We start from the raw sequence: 20,734 nt of genomic DNA on the forward strand, positions 1-20,734 counted from the left end.
GTGATTTAAGTGATGAAGTGAAAACAATGTCCAGAAAGTCCAGTGTGTGTGTAAGAACCATATGTGTGGGTCAGTACTGTGTGGTGGTGTGATTGAGAGACCGTATCGCCTGCGGGAAGAAGCTCCTCCTCAGTCTCTCTGTGTTGGTCTTCAGGGAGCGGAATCGCTTTCCTGACCTCAGCAGAGAGAACAGTCTGTTGTTGGGATGGCTGAGGTCCTTCACCATCTTCCTGGCCTTGGTCCAGCACCGCCTGCTGTAGATTGAGTGCAGGTCAGGGAGCTCGGAGCGGATGGTGCGCTCAGCTGACCGCACAACCCTCTGTAGAGCTCGTCTGTCCTGCATGGTGCTGTTCCCGAACCAGGTTAAGATGTTTCCCGCCAGGATGCTCTCTATGGTGCACGAGTAAAAGTTCCTGAGCACCTTGGAGGGCAGTTGGAAGTCTCTCAAGCGTCTGAGGTGGTAGAGACGCTGACGGGCCTTTTTCACCACGGTGTTGATGTGACAGGACCATGACAGGTCCTGCGTGATGTGAACTCCGAGGTATTTGAAGCTGTCCACTCTCTCCACTGGGCACTCGTTGATGACGGGGGTCTGGTAGTTCCTCTCCTGCTTAGTGCTGAAGTCCACTATCAGCTCCTTTGTCTTACTGACGTTTAGAAGGAGGTTGTTCCTCTGGCACCAGTTCTCCAGATTCCTAATCTCCTTCAGGTAGGCCGTCTCGTTGTTATCAGAGATCAGGCCCACCACGACGGTGTCGTCAGCAAACTTGATGATGGTGGTGGAGCTGGTAGTGGCCACACAGTCATATGTGTACAAAGAGTACAGCAGGGGGCTCAGAACACACCCCTGGGGGGCTCCAGTGCTGAGAGTGGTGGAGGCTGAGACATGTCCGCCCATCCTTACTGCCTGTGGTCTGCCAGTTAGGAAGTTGGAGATCCACTGACACATAGATGAGCTGAGTCCCAGATGCTCCAGCTTGGTGGTGAGTGTGGAGGGAATTATGGTGTTAAATGCAGAGCTGTAGTCTATGAAGAGCATTTTAACATAATTCCCCCTTCTAGTGTCCAAGTGAGTGAGTGATGTGTGGAGGAGATGAGAGATGGCATCGTCTGTGGAACGATTTGGACGGTAAGCGAACTGTAGTGGGTCCAGTGTGTCTGGTAGTGAAGAAATGATGAAGTCTCTGACCAGGCGTTCAAAGCACTTCATCACTACTGAGGTGAGGGCTACAGGGCGATAGTCATTGAGAGAAGCAGGGTGGGGTTTCTTCGGGACAGGAACAATGATGGACTCTTTGAAGCATGTGGGGATCACCGACTGAGATAAAGAGATGTTGAATATCTCAGTGAACACAGGAGCTAGCTGGTATGCGCAGTCTCTGAGGATACGACCTGGGATGCCGTCTGGTCCTGCTGCTTTCCTGGTGTTCACTCTTTTGAAGGCTCTCCTTACTTCATGCTCGGAGATGACGAGCACGTTTCCGGTGCTGGCAGTATCTTCCTGTCTGCAGCCGTTAGCACCGCTAGCACTAGCATTGTTGGAGACCTTAGCTGCAGCCTCGAAGCGAGCATAGAAAGTGTTCAGCTCGTCTGCCAGAGTCACGGCCGCGTTCGTCATACCGGTTGTTGGTGCTTTATAGTCCGTTATTGTCCTTAGTCCCCGCCACAGGCTCCTAGAGTCACTCTGTTGGAGTTGTGACTCTAGTTTCCTCCCGTAGCGCTGCTTCGCCTCTTTCACCGCCCTCCGCACGTTATATGACGCGGCTTTGTACGGGTCCATGTCCCCCGTCATGAGTCCCGTGTTGTAGGCAGCGGTGCGGGATCTCAGAGCGTCGCGGATGGTTTTATCCACCCACGGCTTCTGGTTGGGAAACGTTGTGATAGTCTTTGTCTCCACGGTATCATCCGCTAGTTTCCCGATGAATCCCACAACCGCTTCCGTAAACACGTTGACGTCATCGTCGGAGCTGTTTCTGAACATGCCCCAGTCTGCGTCATCGAGTGCGTCCTGTAACGCGGCCACCGATTGATCAGTCCAGCGCGCGACCTTCCTCTGAACCGGAACTTCCTGTTTCAGCCTTTGTTTGTATTTTGGCATGGCGGCGTGATCAGGTTTGCCAAACGGGGGGCGGGATTGTGCCTTGTAGCCGTCCTTAACCGTAGTGTAGCAGTGGTCCAGTGTCCTTTCACCCCTGGTGGGGCAGGTGATGTGTTGATAAAAGTTCGGCGCTGCGCGTTTGAGGTTGGCGCTATTAAAGTCCCCCGTCACAATAAGCGCAGCGTCCCGGTGTTGTGTCTGGTGCTGTGTGAGTGCCTCATGCAGCTCGCATAAGGCGGTGACCGTGTCCACTTGTGGTGGAATATAAACGGCACTTACAATGACCGATGTAAATTCCCGAGGTAGATAAAAAGGACGACACATGATGGACAGTAGTTCCAGATTTGGTGTGCAGGAGCGTGTGAGAGGAACAACGTTCGCACTGTTGCACCAGTTGTTGTTCACCATTAAACACACGCCGCCTCCCCTTGACTTCCCCGAGTCCCGTGTCCTGTCCATGCGGTGAACCGAGAAGAACTCGGCCGGCTGGATGGCGTGGTCCGGCACCGCTGGGTTCAGCCATGTCTCGGTGAAGCAGAGGAGATTGCAGTCCCGAATGTCTCTCTGGAACTTTATCCTGGCCCTGAGGTCGTCAAGCTTGTTCTCCAGTGACTGGACGTTGGCGAGCAGGATGCTAGGCAGAGGTGTGCGGTGTGCACGAGCTCTCAGCCTGTTCCTGACGCCGGCTCGCTTCCCTCTAGGCCGCCGCCGCTTCCCTTTGTTCTCCCTCGAGATCTCACTCGGCCAGCTCGGATCCGGAGTTAAAAACTTCGAATTGTGAGTACATTGTAAACCAATAGAAACAAGAGTGTCACTGTCATACCTAATGTACCCAATGGTGATGATTTTGCCGATTTAGAAACGCTGAAAACTAACTTAAAAAACAAAGACAAAGAAAAAGTGGTCGGAGCAGTCGTGACGGCAGCCGACCTCACCGGCGCCATCTTTAGTTTTTAAGTTTCCTTTCTCACTGTCCCTCTCCCCTTCTGTTTTTCTTTTCCTTCCTCTTTCTCTCTCCCTTTCCTATCCCTCACTCATGTCTGTCCCGTCTGTAACAACTGAAAATAAAATAAAATAAAAAATAAAAACAAAGGTCGATCAAATGGACCAATACGGCAATGCCACGATGATCCATTTGGCCAAATAAATCCATTGGGTCTCCTTGTTGGTCTTCAGACAACAATTCTGACGGCTAAAGAACCAAATGGGACAGGCAAAAAAAAAAAAAAGCACTGTGTGTGTCTCTGTGTAGGTGACTTCCTGCCAGTCATAAAAGTAATCTCCTCTCTCAAGCTACACCAAATTCCTTTACAAAACATACAAAACAGAGTTAACATTTTACAAACACTGAGACCCCCACTCTACAGATAAGGTGGAGAGTCTCCTGCAAACCTACTTCTAAGTTATGACAATTATGAGCTTTTATTAAAGGTATAAGCATCAGCAATCCCCAACTGTAGTATTGGAGCTATTTGCTCTTATTTTTTTTCTTATTTTGAAATTAGTTAAAGTTTGTTGTTAGTTTACTTATATTTTGGGATTTATTTACAAGTTTATTTGTCGGTTAATATTTTGTTTCAATGTTTGTTTGATGTTACTTTGTTAAATTAGTCAGAAAGAGCTGTGGGGCCATTTTGTTTCTATAAATAAAGAGACTGGTATAGGACCAGCTTGCACTGGGGTGGGCCTGTGGTTTTTTATTCTTGGGGGTAACTGTGACCGAGGACCTGTCCTGGGGCAACCATATCACCTCAGTTGCACGGAAGGCCCAACAGCGCCTCTACTACCTGAGGAGACTGCGGAGCGCACACATACCCAGATCTCTGATGTTGAACTTCTACAACTGTGCCATCAGCAGCGTTCTGACGTATGGATTTCTAGTGTGGTTCCCCAGCTGCACCAAGGCCGATCAGCAAGCACTCCAGCGGGTGGTGAAAGAAGCTGGCAGAATTATTGGAACAAGTCTGCCAGAGATCAGTAATATCTTCCCCACTCGCTGTCTGAGGAGGGTGCACAGTATCCTGCGGGACCAACATCACCCTGCGCGCCACCTTTTCCATCTGCTGCCCTCAGGGAGAAGGTACAGGTCTATACAGGCCAGAACATCCAGACTGGCCAACAGCCTGTATCCACAGGCTGTGAGGCTCCTGAACTCTCTGCCCCCCTCTCACGGACAATAACCATATCCAACTTCTTAATAGCAATGAACTGGTCTGCATTGGTGCATCATATCTTTATTCTCTTCCCCCTCCTGCCCCCCCCCCCTCTTTCTTAAATAGATAACTATCATATCTGATATCATATCTCACAGTACAATAATATTGAATGGGTTGCATTGTTGTATTTTGTCATGTTTCTCAGGTCTCTGTCTGAATTTCTACGAACATTACGTGTCATGTTCTCATGTTATTGCTAAGGATTGTCTCATTGCATTGGAGTCACACTGGGTTAAATATGTACACTTGGGTTTTAAGGGGTATTTATTATTTTCTTCTTTTTTGGGGGGTTGTATGGAAGCCCCAAACACAATTTCATTGTTCCGACAATGACAATAAATAAATACTACTACAGGAGAAGCAGCAGGAAGTAACAAAAAATGGATCTTGTTATTGCCAAACTGGATAAATAAACCATAAAAACGCAACTTTCAAGTTTGGACAGTGGACTTCTTTTGCCTGCGTACGAAATATTATCTCAGTGCAGCAGTGGCTTGTGGACTTTTAATTGTGGGATGCAGGGACGTGCAGAGGGGGGGGGGACTAGAGGGGCTTGAGCACCCGCCCCTTTCCTGATGAGTGCCCAAAGTGCCCTTTTGTTGAGGCAACTTTTAAAATTTTTTTTATTTATTTTTTAATGTGTGTGTGCGGAGTCCTGTCTGTGCCCCTCAACAATAATATTTAACTATTAATCATAGTTTTGCTAAATAAAAGGATCTGGCTTGCATCAGTCACATGATCACATTTAACCAATGATCGCCCTTGACGGCAGAACGCGCTGGTTACGAGCCGGGAACGAGCTCACAAAGAGCACGCGCATTTTTAGCGGTCCGGAGCTGTAGGAGAAACACAAGTTAACTCAGAGACACAGACTGATGCGACACAACCAGTAAGTAGGTGTACAGCGTGCACTGTAGTGTGTAGCACACAGGAGTATTAGCTTATTATGTACACGTTGGTAAGCTGTCTTGTTGCAACTCACGAACTGAAACAAACGAGCGTGCTGTGTGTGCAACAGCGCGACAAACATTACCTGTCCTTTTATTAACTGCACAGGTAGTGCTGGTCATAGCTGCTGGCTACCTGTGTAAGGCTGTCATGGGTCTGTAGCTCTGTCACCGTTTTAGGGAACATGTTTCGTTTTAAAGTAAGTTTCTGGGCATTTCCTGCCTTTCTGGAGGGATTATATTTCACTAAAAACGATCTAATATGCATGTCCACATAATAATAATTATAATTATAATATATTAAAAAACACAAGCTGTATTTTAAAGAACAATAACAGAACAGTAAGGACATGAGGAGGAAACAGCAGGAGCTGTGTGAGGCTACTAAAGGCAGGGCTATAACATTTTTCTGTCATCATTTTATTATAGATTAAGTGCTGGAGTTGTTAGGTGTGGATAATTAGATTATAGTTTATTGCAATAGCAAGTTGTGCCTTGTTCTCACATAGACAGCAAGTGGAGAGTGATATATGAAATGATGGGATGGAAGGAAGAAGAGAAGCAAAGAGTGATTCACAGGCAGAGCCGAGTTTATGTCACAGTTTTTTGTTGCCTTATGGTTCCAAGCGCTGTCACCAATCTTTGCATTTTGTTATTATCTCATGACACTTGTTTAATCAGCTACCATCTCTCCTGTGGACTTTTTAATGTCTACAGTCTCAGATCAACACAGCCCTGCCCTCCCCATATTAGATTCTTGATGAATGTGTGTTGTTGTTATTCAGCCTGGTTCAATGTGCCCCTTTTTAACTTTGAGCACCCGCCCCTTTAAACCTCTCTGCACGTCCCTGGTGGGATGTTTGGTTTGTCAAACAAAAGGAATTGCCGCTACATGTGTTAATTACATAAATAAGATGTAATTTTCTCTGTAGCACTTCATGGATTTAAGCAGCACACCTTAGTTGTTCACACAAAGCATAAAGGTAAAAAACAATATATGCAGTGTTATCTTCATTTTAGATGTCACAAAGTATTTGAGGCTCCCAGTGTTTTCTTTTGCGTGGAAACCGGCTCCAAATGGTTCTTTGGGTGTTAAAGGTTGCTGACCCCTGGTTTAGTGTTTTCGCGAGCGCGTCGCGCATGAGGATATCACCAGGTAAACTCGCGACATTTTTAAACATTGACAGAGTGTGTTTGAGATAACTTCACAAGTGTCACAGATGACACATTTAAATAAATGAAGATGAATGCATCTTTAGTTTACCCGCGGTCCCTGAATCCATCACTCAACTCAGAACAAGGAAGCAGAGAGGAGCAGACACGGAGAGGAATATTCGGTGCAACGGAGGGGAATAAATCTGAGTTTATTCCGGACAAGATGACTTAATTTGGACTAAAATGTTCGTGATCGCAGTTCTGGTCCTTGTTGGGACAGGACTGACGGTAAACAGCGGTGAGTTTTAGTGTTTTTACACTTGTTCGTGTGACGGGCTCAAATCGGAAGTAAAATGTAGCGTCGTTTAAAAATTGAGTTGAACTTGTTAAGTTGTTATGCATTTATTTTCAGCTAAGCCTACTTTTAGGTATGTTTGTTTAAATGTTGAGGTTATTCATTAGTTTCAGTCTTACTTCCGGTTTAATGTTGCAAATTATGTGTCAGAGAGAAGGTTTAGGAAGTTGATACCGGATGTTTTTAAAATGGCGCTTAACCCTGATCACAGCTCTCTGCAGGGTTAAAGAGATCTGTGCAGAGGACAGCACCGTGCTCTGTCCTCATTAAATGACAAACAGATCACATCTGTGCTGCTGAGGAGCTCTCACTGCTTCTCAGGAGGTCTCTGTGTTTCTCTGTTTCCCCCTCATGTTTCAGGAATATTCTACACTTCTCTGTTTTAATGAACAAAGGCAAGTTACAGTTAAGAAACACAAGCAGAAAGGTGATCAAAATTAAGCATCTGTCCACCCTCCCAGCCTGGACTCCATTTACAAATACAGGGACAAGATTTATTTCTGACCTGCACAGTTTGAAAGAAGCAAGAACAGAAAAATCGTTCAGTTGCAAACTGTGACAGAAATAACACAGCTGATTATTTACTGCTGCTCACTGATTGTTCATGACTGAAATAGCAAAGGGCCAGAGCTTCTGATCCATGGATCTGCAAACATACCTGCCCAGTAAAAACATCAGAGCTCATCCATCCTGCTCCTGTGTTTTCCCTCCTGTGTGACTTTCAGAGACTCACTCCCTCACCTACATCTACACGGCGCTCTCCAAACCTGTCGGCCTCCCGGGCATCCACCAGTTCACAGCCATGGGTTTGCTGGACGGCAGGATGGTCGACTACTTTGACAGCGAGAATCAGGCAAAGGTTCCCAGACAGGAGTGGATGAGAGAGCGTTTACCTGCTGATTACTGGGAAAGAGGCACACAGTCCCGCAAGAGCAAGCAGCAGTGGTTCAAGGTCAACATCGGCATCGTGATGGAGCAAATGAGGCAGAATGACTCAGGTCAGACCCTCGAAAGCTGAAGGACCTGCATGACATCAACAAAATAACATTTTAATTGAAAAATGCTTCCATTTGAGATCAGGTTCCTCAGGTCAGGAACAAGTTGTTCCTGCTTCCTCATCTCGTCTCCTCTAAATCTTCATTTCCTTGTCCTTTGTTTGTTCTTCCTTATTTCACCCTCCTGCTTCCAGACCTCCACGTTCTTCAGTGGATGCACGGCTGTGAGGGTGAGACGCAGCCTGACGGCACGCTCAGGTTTGTCCGAGGCGTGGACATGTACGCCTACGATGGAAACTACTTCCTGTCCTTCGATGATAAAAACGGAGTCTGGGTCGCTCAGATTCAGGAGGCAGAACTAACCAAGAGGAAGTGGGACAGGGTCCAGGTGCTGATAGAGTACACCAAGGGATACCTGGAGAACGAGTGCATCGATTGGCTGAGCAAGTTCTTGGATTATGAACAACAGCAGCTCAAAAAGAAATGTATGTATGACATTAAAAAAAACGTTTTTAAATTAATTCTGGTGTGTGGGACAGTAAACGTGGAAACCTTCACCATCAGGTCTCTTATCCCCGATCACTCTGCTTCCTCTCACCGATTCAGGATAAAGCAGCCAACATAATAAAACAGGCCATTTCAGGAAAAATAACTCAATTTATACACTTGGATTTACAAACTTTGAACCAATTCCAGTATAAGGAAATTATTATTTTAATAGTCATAAATTATATTATTGATTATAGGATAAAATGGAGCACATTGATAAAAATGAACATTAAATGTAGAATAACTTATGTTGCAATGACTCTGTGATGTCCTGATATTCAGAGCATTGACTGAATGGCGCCACCACACCAAGTGGCGCTGTCACTTGGTGTTCGCTCGCTCTGTGGTAGAGTATCACTTCCTGTTCCTGCTCAAACACAGTGGTGTTTCTGAGTAGCTTATCTGCTTAGCAATTTAATTAACAACTTTTAAATACATTCTTCTTTCATAGTATAATCTTCACGTGCTTCATCCGAAGCACACTTTCTGTGTACTCACTACCTAATTTATAGCCAAAGCATTCACTCACTGTCTCTGTACTGTCTCGCTAGCTTAGCTTAGCTCGTAGCCGACTCGTTAGCACCATGGCTACTTCACCTGTCCCTCCTGCACTTTCTTGCTCATTGTGTCAGATGTTTAGTTACTCCTCGGCCTCCTTTAGCAGTAATGATATCTGTAACAAATGTAGCATATTTGCAGCTCTGGAGGCCAGGATTACTGAATTGGAGACTCGGCTTCGCACCCTTCATTCACCCGTAGCTAGCCAGGCCCCTGTAGCTGGTGCAGCCGAAGATAGCGTAGGCCCCGCTAGCTGTTCCCCGGCAGACCCCAAGCAGCTGGGGAAAGAGGGCGGCTGGGTGACGGTGAGGAGGAAGCATAGTCCTAAACAGAAGCCCCAGGTACACCACCAACCCGTTCATGTGTCTAACCGTTTTTCCCCACTCGGCGACACACCCGCCGGGGGTCAAACTCTGGTAATTGGTGATTCTGTTCTCAGACATGTGAAGCTAGAGACACCGGCAACCATAGTCAATTGTCTTCCAGGGGCCAGAGCAGGCGACATTGAAGGAAATTTAAAACTGTTGGCTAAGGGTAAACGTAAATTCAGTAAAATCATAATTCACGTCGGCAGTAATGACACCCGGTTACGCCAATCGGAGGTCACTAAAATCAATATTGAATCGGTGTGCAACTTTGCCAAAACAATGTGGGACTCTGTAGTTTTCTCTGGTCCCCTCCCCAATCAGACCAGGAGTGACATGTTTAGCCGCATGTTCTCCTTAAATTGCTGGCTGTCTGAGTGGTGTCCCAGAAACGATGTGGGCTTCATAGATAATTGGCAAACCTTCTGGAGGAAACCTGGTCTTGTTAGGAGAGACGGCATCCATCCCACTTTGGATGGAGCAGCTCTCATTTCTAGAAATATGGACAAATTTATTAAACTCCCCAAAATATGACTATCCAGAGTTGGGACCAGGAAGCAGAGTTGCAGTCTTACACGCCTCTCTGCAGCTTCTCTCCTCCTGCTACCCCCCCAAAAACCCATCTCCATAGAGACTGTGTCAGCTCCCAAACAGACAAAAAACAAACTAAAAACCAGCAACAAACAACTTAAACATAAACAATCACAAAGAAAGAACAATACAGTATCCACATCTGAACCAAAGAGTAAAACAGTGAAATGTGGATTATTAAATATTAGGTCTCTCTCCTCCAAGTCTCTGTACATGACTGAATAATTGATCAACAAATCGATTTACTCTGCCTTACAGAAACCTGGTTGCAGCAGGATGATTATGTTAGTTTAAATGAATCAACACCCCGAGTCATTCTAACTACCAGAAACCTCGAAGCACAGGCCGAGGGGGCGGTGTGGCAGCAATTTTTCACACCAGCCTATTAATCAACCAAAGACCCAGACAGACTTTTAATTCATTTGAAAGCCTGATGCTTCGCCTCGTCCACCCCAGCTGTGAAACTCAGAAACCAGTCTTACTTGTTATCATCTATCGTCCACCTGGGCCTTACACAGAGTTTCTGTCTGATTTCTCAGACTTTATATCTAATTTAGTTCTGAGCTCAGATAAAATAATTATTGTGGGTGATTTTAACATCCATGTAGATGCTAAAAATGACAGCCTCAACATGGCATTTAATCTGTTATTAGACTCAATTGGCTTCTCTCAAAATGTAAAAGAACCCACCCACCACTTTAATCACACTCTAGATCTTGTTTTAACATATGGCATAGAAACTGAACATTTAACAGTGTTTCCTGAAAACCCTCTGCTGTCTGATCATTTCCTGATAACATTTACATTTACAATAATTGATTACACAGCGGTGGAGAGTAGACTTTATCACAGTAGATGTCTTTCTGAAAGCGCTGTAACTAAGTTTAAGAATATAATCCACCCACTGTTATCATCTTGAATGCCCTGTACCAACACAGAGCAGAGAAGCTATCTGAACGCTGCTCCAACAGAGGTCGATTATCTTGTTAATAATTTCACCTCCTCACTACGTACGACTCTGGATACTGTAGCTCCTGTGAAAACTAAGGTCTCTAATCAGAAGTACCTGACTCCGTGGTATAATTCTCAAACACGTAGCCTAAAGCAGATGACTCGTAATCTGGAGAGGAAATGGCGTGTCACAAATCTAGAGGATCATCATTTAGCCTGGAGAAATAGTTTGCTGCTTTATAAGAAAGCCCTCCGCAAAGCCAGAACATCTTACTATTCATCACTGATTGAAGACAATAAGAACAACCCCAGGTTTCTCTTCAGCTCTGTAGCCAGGCTGACAAACAGTCAGAGCTCTTTTGAGCCAACCATCCCTTTAACGTTAACTAGTAATGACTTCATGAACTTCTTCACTAATAAAATTTTTATCATTAGAGAAAAAATTACCAATAATCATCCCACAGATGTAATATTATCTACAGCTACTTTTAGTACCATTGATGTTAAGTTAGACTCTTTTTCTCCAATTGATCTTTCTGAGTTAACTTCAATAATTACTTCCTCCAAACCATCAACGTGTCTTTTAGACCCCATTCCTACAAAACTGCTCAAAGAAGTCCTGCCATTAATTAATGCTTCAATCTTAAATATGATCAACCTATCTCTAATAATCAGCTATGTACCACAGGCCTTCAAGCTGGCTGTAGTTAAACCTTTACTCAAAAAGCATCTCTAGACCCAGCAGTCTTAGCTAATTATAGGCCAATCTCCAACCTTCCTTTCATATCAAACATCCTTGAAAGAGTAGTTGTCAAACAGCTAACAGATCATCTGCAGAGGAATGGTTTATTTGAAGAGTTTCAGTCAGGTTTCAGAGCTCATCACAGCACAGAAACAGCTTTAGTGAAGGTTACAAATGATCTTCTTATGGCCTCTGACAGTGGACTCATCTCTGTGCTTGTCCTGCTAGACCTCAGTGCAGCGTTCGATACTGTTGATCATAATATCCTATTAGAGCGATTAGAACATGCTGTAGGTATTACAGGTACTGCACTGCAGTGGTTTGTATCATATCTATCTCATAGACTCCAGTTTGTGCATGTAAATGGAGAGTCCTCTTCACACACTGAGGCTAATTATGTAGTTCCACAGGGTTCAGTGCTAGGACCGATTCTGTTTACATTATACATGCTTCCCTTAGGCAGCATCATTAGAAGACATAGCATACATTTACACTGCTATGCTGATGACACCCAGCTCTATCTGTCCATGAAGCCAGATAACACACACCAATGAGTTAAACTGCAGGAATGTCTTAAAGACATAAAGACCTGGATGGCTGCTAACTTTCTGCTTCTTAATTTAGATCAAACTGAGGTTATTGTACTCGGCCCTGAAAATCTTAGAAATATGGTATCTAACCAGATTCTTACTCTGGATGGCATTACCTTGGCCTCCAGTAACACTGTGAGGAACCTTGGAGTCATTTTTGACCAGGACATGTCCTTCAACGCACATATTAAACAAATATGTAAGACTGCTTTCTTCCATTTGTGCAACATCTCTAAAGTTAGAAATATCCTGTCTCAGAGTGACGCTGAAAAACTAGTTCATGCATTTATTACTTCCAGGCTGGACAACTGTAATTCATTATCTACATCTATTGTTTTAGTGCAATTGGACCTTGTCTATTGTCCATATTGAACTCTTCCTTGCTTTCCGGCTATGTACCATCAGCTTTTAAACATGCTATAATCCAACCTGTTCTTAAAAAAAGTAACCTTGATTATAATGATTATGCCAACTATAGGCCGATTTCTAAGCTTCCCTTCGTGGCCAAAATTCTTGAAAAGGTAGTTCTGCTTCAACTTCAGACCTACCTGGATGAGAATAACATTAATGATAAATTTCAATCGGCCTACAAACAACTAGTGATGGGCAGATGAAGCCCCATGAAGCACTGAAGCTTTTCATCCAATTGGTTCACCCCAACGCGAAGCTTCATGAAGCTTCATTTGCTCTAGCAGGACACCTACTGGACGTAAAAATAATAGCTGGCATGAATTTGAAGAGTGTGGCATTTTGCACACAGCCTGTAAATGTCAACAACAAAAGGAGTGTGTAAAACATGTATATTGTAGTGATGGCAGTATACTGTGTATATTTATAGTGGCAGTATGGGAAATGATTATTTGGAAATGCTTGAAATGGAAATGATCATTTACTGTGAGGTGAGGTGTGGTTGGGGTGTGGACAGTGGTTGTGCTTTTGTAACGTTGAGGTATGGACAGCTACACACTGAGGCTTTGAGCCTCAGTCCTGCCTGTTCACATTTTATTCTGTAAAAACTAAATTTTCACTGCTTTTATGACCTTTTTAGTGGGGAGAACATAGCTAGGATTTAATGATTTAACAAATCTTTTGAATCCTTTGTCCTCCACAATGCTAAATGGCTGGGAGTCCTCAATCACCATGCTGACCAGGTCTTCATCTATTTGAGATTGTTCTCCTGAGGAAAGACAATAAAGATAAAGCACAAATATAAATATCACACACGTAACTTATAACAGTTGTATAATATTGTTATATTATTTAGTAACATTACTGCATCCTATATTATCATTGCATTTGATGGCTCACCTGGTCTTGCTCCACGATCGGTGTTCCCCTTATTCTCATGCAAAGCTCTGTAGTGCCTAAGCATGGATGAGGTGTTGTTGTTATATCCCAGCTCCCTGGCACATAGCAAACACTTCACCTTGTACAAAAGTCAAGACAGCTCAACATAAATTGTATTGCACCATCAGTATCATGAAAATACATCTTCTGTAGAAATTTACATACCTTGTTGGGAGGAATAAGATCAAAATGTTCCCACACAGGGGAGGACATCCTCCTCTTCTTAGCTGGCTCCATTCTCTCCTGACTTTCTCTCCTCACTCTCATAAACCTCCAAACGGTCTCCAAACTCTCACTAACCGCAACTCTCCATCAAACACCCACATTTTTGAATGTAGTCTGAGGGGTTTATATCGCTGTCATAGCTCGCGGCAAAGTTCGAACCACTTCATGAACCAGTCACGTGGTACAGCCGGGCAGCGAGGCTTCGGACGTCATCATTTTCAGCTCCTCCCATAAATGAAGCAAGCCTCGATACGCGCTTCGCGGAAACGCCCCCTCCATTACTCGACACACGCTCCGAAGCCTCGATACAGAACGTCCCATCACTACAAACAACATCACAGCACTGAATCAGCGCTGCTCCGAGTTTTTAATGACCTTTTACTAATGGCTGACAATGGACGCCCCTCTGTCCTAGTGCTATTGGATCTTTCATCGGCATTTGACATGGTTGACCATAACATACTATTGGTGAGACTAGAGCACACTGTAGGCATCAAGGGCGCTGTCTTGGATTGGTTTAAATCTTACCTCTCCAACCGGCTCTCTTCGGTTCACTTGGCCACCTCCTCTTCTTCCGCTGTACCTGTCTCACCCCAACCGGTCGCAGCAGATGGCCGCCCCTCCCTGAGCCTGGTTCTGCCGGAGGTTTCTTCCTGTTAAAAGGGAGTTTTTCCTTCCCACTGTCGCCAAAGTGCTTGCTCATAGGGGGTCATATGATTGTTGGGTTTTTCTCTGTATCTATGAAGCGCCTTGAGGCGACTTTTGTTGTGATTTGGCGCTATATAAATAAAATTGAATTGAATTGAATTGAAAGTTTGCTGTGGTGTCCCCCGGGGATCTGTGTTAGGCCCTACCCTGTTCTCATTATATATGCTTCCTTTAAGTGCTATTTTTGAAAAGTATCATATTGTTTTTCATTATTATGCCGATGACATCCAGATCTATTTTGAGTTAAATGATGATCTAGCTCTGTCCTTGAATAGCTTTCGAGAGTGCATGTGTGAGGTCAAGCAATGGCTTCTGGCAAATACTCTTATCCTTAATGATAAGAAAACTGAAATTGTGGTCTTTGGTAGTGATGCTCTTCGTGCCAAACTCCGTGATGCCTTTGGTTTTCTCACTAGTTCCTTTTCTGACACTGTTAGGAATCTGGGTGTGCTACTTGACAGCTCATTTAAACTTGATAAACAAGTGTCTGCTGTCGTCAGATCCAGTTTTTACCAACTTCGCCTTATTTCTAAGACCAAACACTATATCCCGCACAATGACCTGGAAAAGCTCATCCATGCCTTTGTAACGTCAAGGCTAGATTATTGTAATTCACTTTATTTTGGTCTCCACTCTACCCTTCTACATAGATTACAGACAGTCCAGAATGCCGCTGCACGCATTCTAACTAAAACTAAGAAGTTTGCTCACATCACTCCCGTCCTTGCTGATCTGCACTGGTTGCCTGTGAAATTTCGTATTCAATTTAAAATTCTGTTGCTTACTTTTAAAATTACTAATAACACAGGACCAAGCTATCTTAAGGAACTCCTAAACTCATATGCTCCTGCGAGGGCTTTAAGATCATCCTCACAGTTATTGTTGGTTCAGCCCAGATCTCGTTTGAAGTCTAGAGGTGATCGAGCGTTTGCTCTAGCTGCACCTGAGCTGTGGAACAATCTTCCGATTGGCATCCGGGCGTCTGATTCTATTCAATCTTTTAAATCACGGCTTAAAACATATCTGTTTGAACTTGCTTTTTCTACCAGTTAAATCCTGGCCTGTTTGCAGTGAGTTATTCTATTAATTTTTCTGTTTGTCTTGTGTTGTCTTGCGTTGTCTATGTTCTCTACTACCGTGTTTGATGGTATAGTTTTACTTTGCTATAGCTATGTGCTATAGTTTATTCTTATTAGTGGTTTTTATCTGTGAACATAATCCCACACTTATATGACCCTGATGATATAGTGTTAATTGTTTCATTGTTTTATTGTTTTATGTAAAGCACTTTGGCATGCCCTTGGTTTTTAAATGTGCTCTATAAATAAAGATTGTATTGTATTGTATTATTATCAGGATGTCCAAAAAACTCACTGAAAAGCCTTCAGTTAATCCAAAATGCTGCAGCAAGAGTCCTGACAGGGACTAGAAAGAGAGAGCAGATTTCTCCTGTTTTGGCTTCCCTTCATTGGCTTCCTGTTAAATCCAGAATTCAAAATCCTGCTCCTCACATACAAGGTCTTAAATAATCAGGCCCCATCTTATCTTAATGACCTTGTAGTACCATATCACCCTATTAGAGCACTTCGCTCTCGCTCTGCAGGCCTACTTGTTGTTCCTAGAGTATTTAAAAGTAGAATGGGAGGCAGAGCCTTCAGTTTTCAGGCCCCTCTTCTGTGGAACCAGCTTCCAGTTTGGATTCAGGAGACAGACACTATCTCTACTTTCAAGATTAGGCTTCAAACTTTCCTTTTTGCTAAAGCATATAGTTAGGGCTGGACCAGGTGACCCTGAATCCTCCCTTAGTTATGCTGCAATAGACGTAGGCTGCCGGGGGATTCCCATGATGCTTTGAGTTTTTCCTTTCCAGTCACCTTTCTCACTCACTATGTGTTAACAGACCTCTCTGCATTGAATCATATCTGTTATTAACCTCTGTCTCTCTTCCACAGCATGTCTTTATCCTGTCTTCCTTCTCTCACCCCAACCAATCACAGCAGATGGCCCCGCCCCTCCCTGAGCCTGGTTCTGCCGGAGGTTTCTTCCTGTTAGAAGGGAGTTTTTTCCTTCCCACTGTCGCCAAAGTGCTGCTCATAGGGGGTCATATGATTGTTGGGTTTTTCTCTGTATCTATGAAGCGCCTTGAGGCGACTTATGTTGTGATTTGGCGCTATATAAATAAAATTGAATTGAACTGAATTGAATGAGGCACAAATGAATTCTTAAAGCTTCCAAACTCACAGTGTGGAGCTCCGTGTCTGCTGTCAGAAGGTCACAGTTCATGTTGGATCAACTCCTCCTTGCTTGCTGTAACACACACTGTTCATAAAGGCATTGAGGACAATGATCAGCTTGCTGGTTGCACCACTTTTAGTAACCTTAATTTTCCTGCCATTGACAGATTTCCACATCATGCTGTTGGGCCATCTGACTGAACTTTCTAGAACAGAAAAACAGACCAACATCTAAAACTGTTATCAGTGTTAATACTGAGGTACTTGTCAGACTGAACTTTGACCTTGGATGCTCACAGGACTGTGATGGTCACCATCTTTGGATCAAACCAGTTTCTTTACATTTAAATATTTGTGATTGCATCATCTCACAGACTGTTGGATTTCAGAATGATAAATCCTCCTGATTTCAGTTGGTCCAAGTCAGACTGACACAGGTTGTGGCCCATCATGTGACCTGTGCAGTTGTCTTTCGATGAAAAATTGTTCACTTGGAGGCTGAAGGTGCTGCATGCTCGACCTCTGGGTGACACTGCACTGTTGGTCACTGCAACTACTTGGACTTGATCTCAGACAAAAAAAAATGCAACTCAATTCCCAACCAGTGTGTCTTTGCAGTCTCTCTGAGGTTAACATATTTTTTGCTGTAGTGTGGCTTTTAGCAGCTACAGCATATAAGACATTCAATTTCATACACTGCTTTAATATTTCAGAGATAAACCACATTCATATAATCACGTATCAAATGTGGTGACACAGTTTTCCATTTCCTGCTTCCAGCTCCACCTGAGGTGTTTGTGTTTGCAAAGAAGGCCAAAGTGGAGACAAACCTCATCCTGACCTGCCTCGCCACAGGCTTCTACCTCAAAGACATCATCGTGAGGATCAGAAGGAACGGACGTGTTCTGACTCCAGTCGACGGCCTGACGAGCTCAGGAGTTCTTCCAAATAACGATGAGACCTTCCAGAGACGAGACCATGTGGAGATTTTGAAGTCTGACCTGTCAAAGTTCAGCTGTGAAGTCTTTCATGAGGCGACTGGTGTGGATGTTACAAAGACTTGGGGTAAGAAACTTTATTTATTGTCTCTGTTGTTGATCATAACTCTGTTTCTTCAGTCAGAGCCTGGAGCTCCTCTGTGTCCAGCAGATCTGCATCATTCTGTCCTGATCACAGTCCTGAGGTCAGATCCATGTCAGTCCATCTAGAACTAAGCTAGCATGTCACATGTAGCCCAGCTCTGCAGCCCTGAAGAAGCAGAGCAGCGATCTCCTCCAGAGCATCACTGAATAGTTCCAGATATGAACAGTCTCAGTGCCGTCCCCTCTCACTGACCTCCTGTTGCTGCTCCACATCACTGCTGTCAGATCACTGACTCCATCATGACTGTGGCTTCAAATCTACATCTCAGTAACAAACAGCAGCAAATAACTGACAGTGACCTCAACCTGAAGCTTGTGTCTGTGTTTCAGACATCACTGACCTTCCACCGGAACCTGGATGTGGACCTCCGATCGCTGCTGCAGTGGGAGGAGTCTTGGCTGTGGTTGCTCTTGTTGCTGTAGTTGCCTGTGTGATCTTGTATAAAAAAGGCTGTCTTGGTAAGTCCAGTGTGCTGTTGTGTGTAATTATTGCTGAGTGGAGCTAAAATGTTTGTCTTTGTATCCTGTAAAAATGAAACTGTCCTGGTCTCAGACAGTGATGACATGGAGCTCTGTTACTGATCATCACATTTGAAACACATGAAGAAAATCATTGAAATGAATGTAAGAAATGTTGAATATCAGCTGCTCCAGTCTGTCAGCCTTCAAACACTTCACTTAGTATTCTATTAGGACTCCATGAGGGGGTCAAAGGTCACAGTCATGTGACATGATGTCAGACTTTCCTGTCTGCAGCTTCTGATCCAATAACTTTGAGCCCTCTGGGACATAAATGTAGTTTTTCTGTGCAGAACAGAAATGATTGATGTTTGCTGATAGTGTGCAGCTCGTTTCCTCCACCGTCTCCACTCAGACACATCTGCATGTAGAACAAACCACTGAGTTCATCCATCATCACTGACAGTCTGTGTTACGTCTGTTTACAGGACGCAGACGTGGAGCCAACGACAACAAAGGTAACATCTTTATTTTGCTGTCTTATAAAGTTTGATGCTCGGAGACTCGAGTCAGTCTGAGCCCATCCATTAACACCTTTAACAGATTAGTATTTGTTCAGTGTAGCACAGAGGAGGTGAACAGGCAAACAGTGGAGGAGACAGAAACTTGAAGCATGAGGAGAAAGGTTAGAGCAGCCAGGCTCATGGTTACCTGTGGTCAGTATAAAGCTCCTAATATCTGGATGAGCCTGACAGGTGAAACATGGCTGCTGTCAGGTGTGTGCAGAGGTTCCTCTCTGTGACAGCTGCTCAGTTTCACTGACACTTTACATCTTTATGAAACAAACGGAAGAAAAAGTCAGACGTACTTTTGACTTTCAGTTTCTCTGTGGAGTCACTGCTCTTTAACATTTGTGACTTTTTATAAGAACACAGATAAAAAGAATCAAACATGAAGCACTGACTGAATTAAAATGTGTCGTTTTGTCTTTCTATCATTTGTATTTATCAGCTGGAATAAAGACTATTTATGCTCCTGTGCCAGGTAAGCTCTTTATTTCTCTGCTCTGGATGTTGTTAAATGTCAATGTTTCTGATATTTAAAGTGTTTATGTGGTAATAATATTTATACAGCAGCAGCTGAAAACCTTAAAGCTGATTTTAACCTGTGTGTGTGTGTGTGTGTGTGTGTGTGTGTGTGTGTGTGTGTGTGTGTGTGTGTGTGTGTGTGCGCGTGTGCGTGTGTAGTTGGTAATGGCGTTGCAAGCACACCTCTGATAAATGGTAGGTGCCCCTCCCACCCTACAAAGATTTATACAAAATAGTTTATTGAAGTTAATATTAATATTTTGTGTGTGTGTGTGTGTCTGTCTGTGTGTGTGTGTGTGTAGTTGCTCCTGTGCCTGCAGCTTCCAGCAGTGGTACGTGTTTCCTTCTCCTTCCTCAGACACACATAACAGTTTATTTTAAGGCCCAGTAGATTGTAGGAGATGTTCTTCATATTCTGTGTGTTTTATGTGGAACGGTGCCTCTTTTATATCAGTCGTTCTCCATCTGTGGGGCACAGAGTGGGATGTAGAGGACCAGTGAAACAAATTTCTATGAGAGTCATTGTTGCATTAAAATGAAACTTTGATAACTTTTTATTGATAATGGTGAATAAAAATTGTGTGACGTGGATGTTTTTACTTTCTGAATTGGAACAAAAAGGTTTTTAGGAACGTCGACTCCTTTCCTGCAGGCTTTCCTCCACGTTCCTTTGATGTGAGGTGTTCAAGAACACTGGGGAATTCCCACGTTTATCTTTAAATTAAGACTACAAATATAACCCGGTTAGAGAAACTGCAGTAATCAATGAAAGGAACGACCCTCACATCAGAACGATCACCAGCATCACATCAGTGTGTTGCTAAAGTTTGCAGTTTCCTTCATGTAGCTCACAATGTATGTTGTCTTTACAGGAAGTGCAGCAGTTACTGTAGATAACAAGGCTGATGCTAAAGATGGGAAGGATGAGGAAACCGAACGTCTCACAGACAGTGAGAGTAAGTCTCCCTCAGCTAACATGCTGCTCTGTGTTGTATAATATGAGTCACATTATTCTGTACTGTGGTATTGACTGATACATTTTAAGCTCATGTTGCAGCTGATTACTTTTTTTTTTTTACTTTTTTTTACTTTTTTCCTCCTTTGTCTTTACAGGAAGTGCTGACGAAGACGAGGGTAATAAAGCAAGTTCCAGTAAGTTTTTGTCAGCTAACATGTAGCATTGAGCTCTGTGATGTGTAATTGTAAGCCACATTATTCTGTACTCTGGTAGTGACCGACACATTTTAAACCCATGTGAATACTTTTTTCTCCTTTACAGTGGCCTCTTCTTTCTCCAGCGGTTTTTACTCTGACATGTAAGTATAACTGATGATGTAGGATACTACTGCACCAGTCTGATATCAGTCTCACAGAGCTGGATCCACATCAACTTGATCGTTGCTAGCTGACTTTTCTTTT

At 43.8% G+C, this 20,734-nt stretch overlaps 1 protein-coding gene and 1 long non-coding RNA gene across 14 annotated transcripts in view; one reads left to right on the plus strand and one right to left on the minus strand.

Moving 5' to 3' along the window:
- LOC113014344 (uncharacterized) overlaps positions 1-20,734 on the plus strand; it is a 90,961-nt gene that overhangs the window by 66,146 nt on the left and 4,081 nt on the right. For 10 of the 13 annotated variants that reach the window (XR_013904871.1, XR_013904860.1, XR_013904866.1 and 7 more), the window contains 9 exons: positions 17,407-17,691; positions 18,099-18,227; positions 18,716-18,745; positions 19,239-19,271; positions 19,475-19,510; positions 19,618-19,647; positions 20,188-20,271; positions 20,429-20,467; positions 20,595-20,631. Coding sequence is in view for 1 of the 13 variants with exons in the window: in XM_080296707.1 (XP_080152833.1) it covers positions 17,407-17,691; positions 18,099-18,227; positions 18,716-18,745; positions 19,239-19,271; positions 19,475-19,510; positions 19,618-19,647; positions 20,188-20,271; positions 20,429-20,467; positions 20,595-20,631 (703 nt within the window). In the remaining 12 variants the exon portion in view is untranslated. Of the gene's footprint in view, positions 1-7,496; positions 7,770-7,960; positions 8,252-17,406; positions 17,692-18,098; positions 18,228-18,715; positions 18,746-19,238; positions 19,272-19,474; positions 19,511-19,617; positions 19,648-20,187; positions 20,272-20,428; positions 20,468-20,594; positions 20,632-20,734 lie in introns of all 13 variants that reach the window. The other 3 variants (XR_013904867.1, XR_013904869.1, XR_013904868.1) reach the window with 2 other exon arrangements.
- Positions 13,101-13,771, minus strand: LOC145423822 (uncharacterized). The gene is made up of 2 exons (XR_013904876.1): positions 13,421-13,771; positions 13,101-13,289 (listed from the first exon to the last, which is right to left on the minus strand). It is a non-coding gene; the product is annotated as an uncharacterized LOC145423822 (long non-coding RNA).

The sequence above is a fragment of the Astatotilapia calliptera genome, chromosome 22 (assembly GCF_964374335.1).
Source record: "Astatotilapia calliptera chromosome 22, fAstCal68.1, whole genome shotgun sequence".
Lineage (NCBI taxonomy): Eukaryota > Metazoa > Chordata > Actinopteri > Cichliformes > Cichlidae > Astatotilapia > Astatotilapia calliptera.